General features: G+C 35.2%; 1 protein-coding gene across 1 annotated transcript in view; it reads left to right on the top strand.

The window, feature by feature from the left end:
• Window positions 1-54: 54 nt before the first annotated feature.
• LOC106520442 (GDNF family receptor alpha-2) overlaps window positions 55-2,731 on the top strand; it is a gene marked incomplete in the record, with an annotated part of 32,397 nt that continues 29,720 nt past the window's right edge. Inside the window, 1 exon segment of the mRNA XM_014012540.1 lies at window positions 55-857. Coding sequence (XP_013867994.1) covers window positions 812-857 — 46 coding nt within the window.

Below are 2,731 nucleotides of genomic sequence, written 5' to 3'. Positions count from 1 at the left end.
GAGAGAGAGAGAGAGAGAGAGAGAGAGAGAGAGAGAGAGAGAGCGTGTGTTTCGTGTGAGAGCGCCCTCTGCTGGTCTTCTTTATAAAAGTGCTGCGACGCCTCGATGCGCGTGCAGTCAGTGAGAGAGGAGCGTACTCTTCCTCCAGAGGAGCGCAGCGCTGAAAAACCAGTGGCCCCAGGGGGCAGGAAAAAAAAAAAAAAAAAAGAAAGAAAGAAAGAAAACAACAATAGAAAAGAGAAAAAGAAAAAAACAGTCAGCGGCTTGTAGCACTTTGAAACGAGTTCTTTCACCTCTTTAAACATGTTGGCATAAATCAGTCCAGGAAGTGTTCATGGGGCAGGAGAAGAAATGCGGACACATCAAGTCTCAGTAGTTTGTTGGTCTGAACGCAGCGCAGACGGACCCTGACAAACTGCTTTCATGGATTGACTGACTGAGCTCATTTGCTTTTTTTAAACCCCCCTTCCCCCATCAAACAGTGGATTTTTAAAATTTATTTTCATTTTTAGTGCAGCAATCCGAAAAGGAGTGAGTGTGGATTTTATTTTTTATTTTATTTTTTAATTTTTTCTTAAACAACGTCGAGGATTATTTCCAGTTTTTTTCTTTTCTGTGGAGGAATGCGTGCTGATTTTTTTTTTCTTTTTTCCCTGTGGCTTAAATGAGGATATTGATTTGGTCCAGTTAAGACTTGTTCAAGAATCAGGAGTAAAGAAGGGGAATTAGCCCCCCTTTAAAAAAAAAAGAGGTGGATAATTTTAGTGTAATAACTGGACCCCCGACTCATCTGTGTTCCGCTGAGTCCAATATGAAGTCTGACACTGTGTGGATGTGCGTTTTTCTTCTGCTCCTAGGTAAGAAATGACAAGAAGATGTGCACAAAATGTGCCTTTATTTTCAAGGGAATAAATCACATCAGAAGTTGTTGGAAGAAAATCCTGTCTGGCACGTGCTCACTTTGAGAAACTGTGAATGTTTTTATTCTGAACAATATTAATCATTTAATTGTAATTTATTAAAGAAAGAAAATGACTTATGTCAAACTAAACTTATAAACGAGTTTATTGATTCATTGCTTTTGAATGATCTTGAAAAAAATGTTTTCAGCCTTTTTTTTTATTTCAAACATGCTTTTAGGTTGAATATGACAAAGCCCAGCAGGTTTATAATGAACGTGATAGCTCCTGACAGCATCAGTGATTAAGTTACAGCAATCTGACAAAGTCATTTTTTCCCCTTAACTTTGTGTGGCAGAGCTTTTCTTTTTTTTGCAATGTTCCAGTCAACACTCTGTCCTTTTCAGTTCTCTAAGACATCACCAGGGGTCTCTCTTGTCATTTCACCCAAACTCCCTGTACTTACCTGAATAGGTGGGTTTGTTACTATTCTTGAAAGGCAAAACATGAGCCTCTCTGCTCTGTGGACCTCTGTGAACTCATTTTCTGCCAATCCAGATAGAAAATGAGTTTAATAATGTAGCTGATTAGATGCTGTAAACTTTGAGAGCACTTTTCTTTGATTTAGGTGTTTTAAAGCTGTTTAGCTTATTGTGTGTGTGTGTGTGTGTGTGTGTGTGTGTGTGTGTGTGTGTGTGTGTGTGNGTTCTTTACTGTACCGTTTTGCTTCTCAACAAATACGCTGTTTTGGTTTCTTAACCAAATAATTAGTACATGTTTCATTCCTGCTAAGCTTTGAGTTCATCAGTTTTTGCCTCAGCAAAGCTGTGTTTGAGTTGTATAAATCAAAGTACTTCAGTTCTCATTCCAAATATTTTTTTATTAAATTGGAATAAAAGCATTTTCTGAAAAAAAATGCAGTGAGAAAAGTTCAGAAAATTGAAAACACTGAAAATAAGTTTTTTAAATGAAAACTATCAGAATAAAACTAAACTTAGCAAAACAAAAGCCAGAACTAGCAAAATGGTAACAAAAGGCTAAAACTGTCAGAACAATAGCTAACAATTATCAACAGTTTCATCTTCAGTTCAAAAAAGCCAAAATATACAAAAAAGCTAAAAACTAAAATTAGCAAAATAGTAGCTAAAATCCAAAACCAACAAATCAACAGACACAAACCAAAACCAGCAAAAATCAAAGCAACAAGTGAAAAAGTCTACACTGTAGCTAAAACCTAAAAAAAACCCTAAAAACCAGTCAAAATAGCTAAAAAATGAAATCTTTAAAAAGTAAGTAAAGTATGAATTTAGTAAAACAGTAGCAAAAAACTAAAATTATCAGAACAGAAGCTAACAACTGCAGCTAAAATCTTGAGTTTGGAAAATAAAAGTTAAAAGCTGAAGTTAGCAAAGTACTTGAAAAAGAACAAACAAAGGTTTTGAGGAGATTTTAAAAAATTGCTACTGGGAAAAACGTAATTACTGTAAAGTAAATAATAAAAAAGGTATAAGTCCCTGCCCTAATGCCCTGAATAAACTGATTATTTTGACACATGGATGTCTGAAATAGCTGACAGTGTGCTGAAGTAGCTAAAAAAATATTCAGAAGAAAATGTTACTAAAAGAACCATAGCTTGAAATAACACCTGCTTCTGTTGATTGAAACAATTGTAAAACAAAACAAAGACATAAATACAACACAAAGGATGTGCTAAAACCAACAAATGTTGAAAATATTATAGTCATATGAATAAATAGTTTGTCACACTTTAAAGTGGCAGTTCCAGACTGACTAAGCTTATATTTACCCTACATGAATAAGCTGGTGCTGGC

The sequence above is a fragment of the Austrofundulus limnaeus genome, unplaced genomic scaffold (genome assembly GCF_001266775.1).
Source record: "Austrofundulus limnaeus strain Quisiro unplaced genomic scaffold, Austrofundulus_limnaeus-1.0 Scaffold92, whole genome shotgun sequence".
Taxonomy (NCBI): Eukaryota; Metazoa; Chordata; class Actinopteri; order Cyprinodontiformes; family Rivulidae; genus Austrofundulus; species Austrofundulus limnaeus.
Note: the sequence above shows the minus strand (reverse complement) of the source record. Positions and strands in the feature narration are given on the sequence as shown.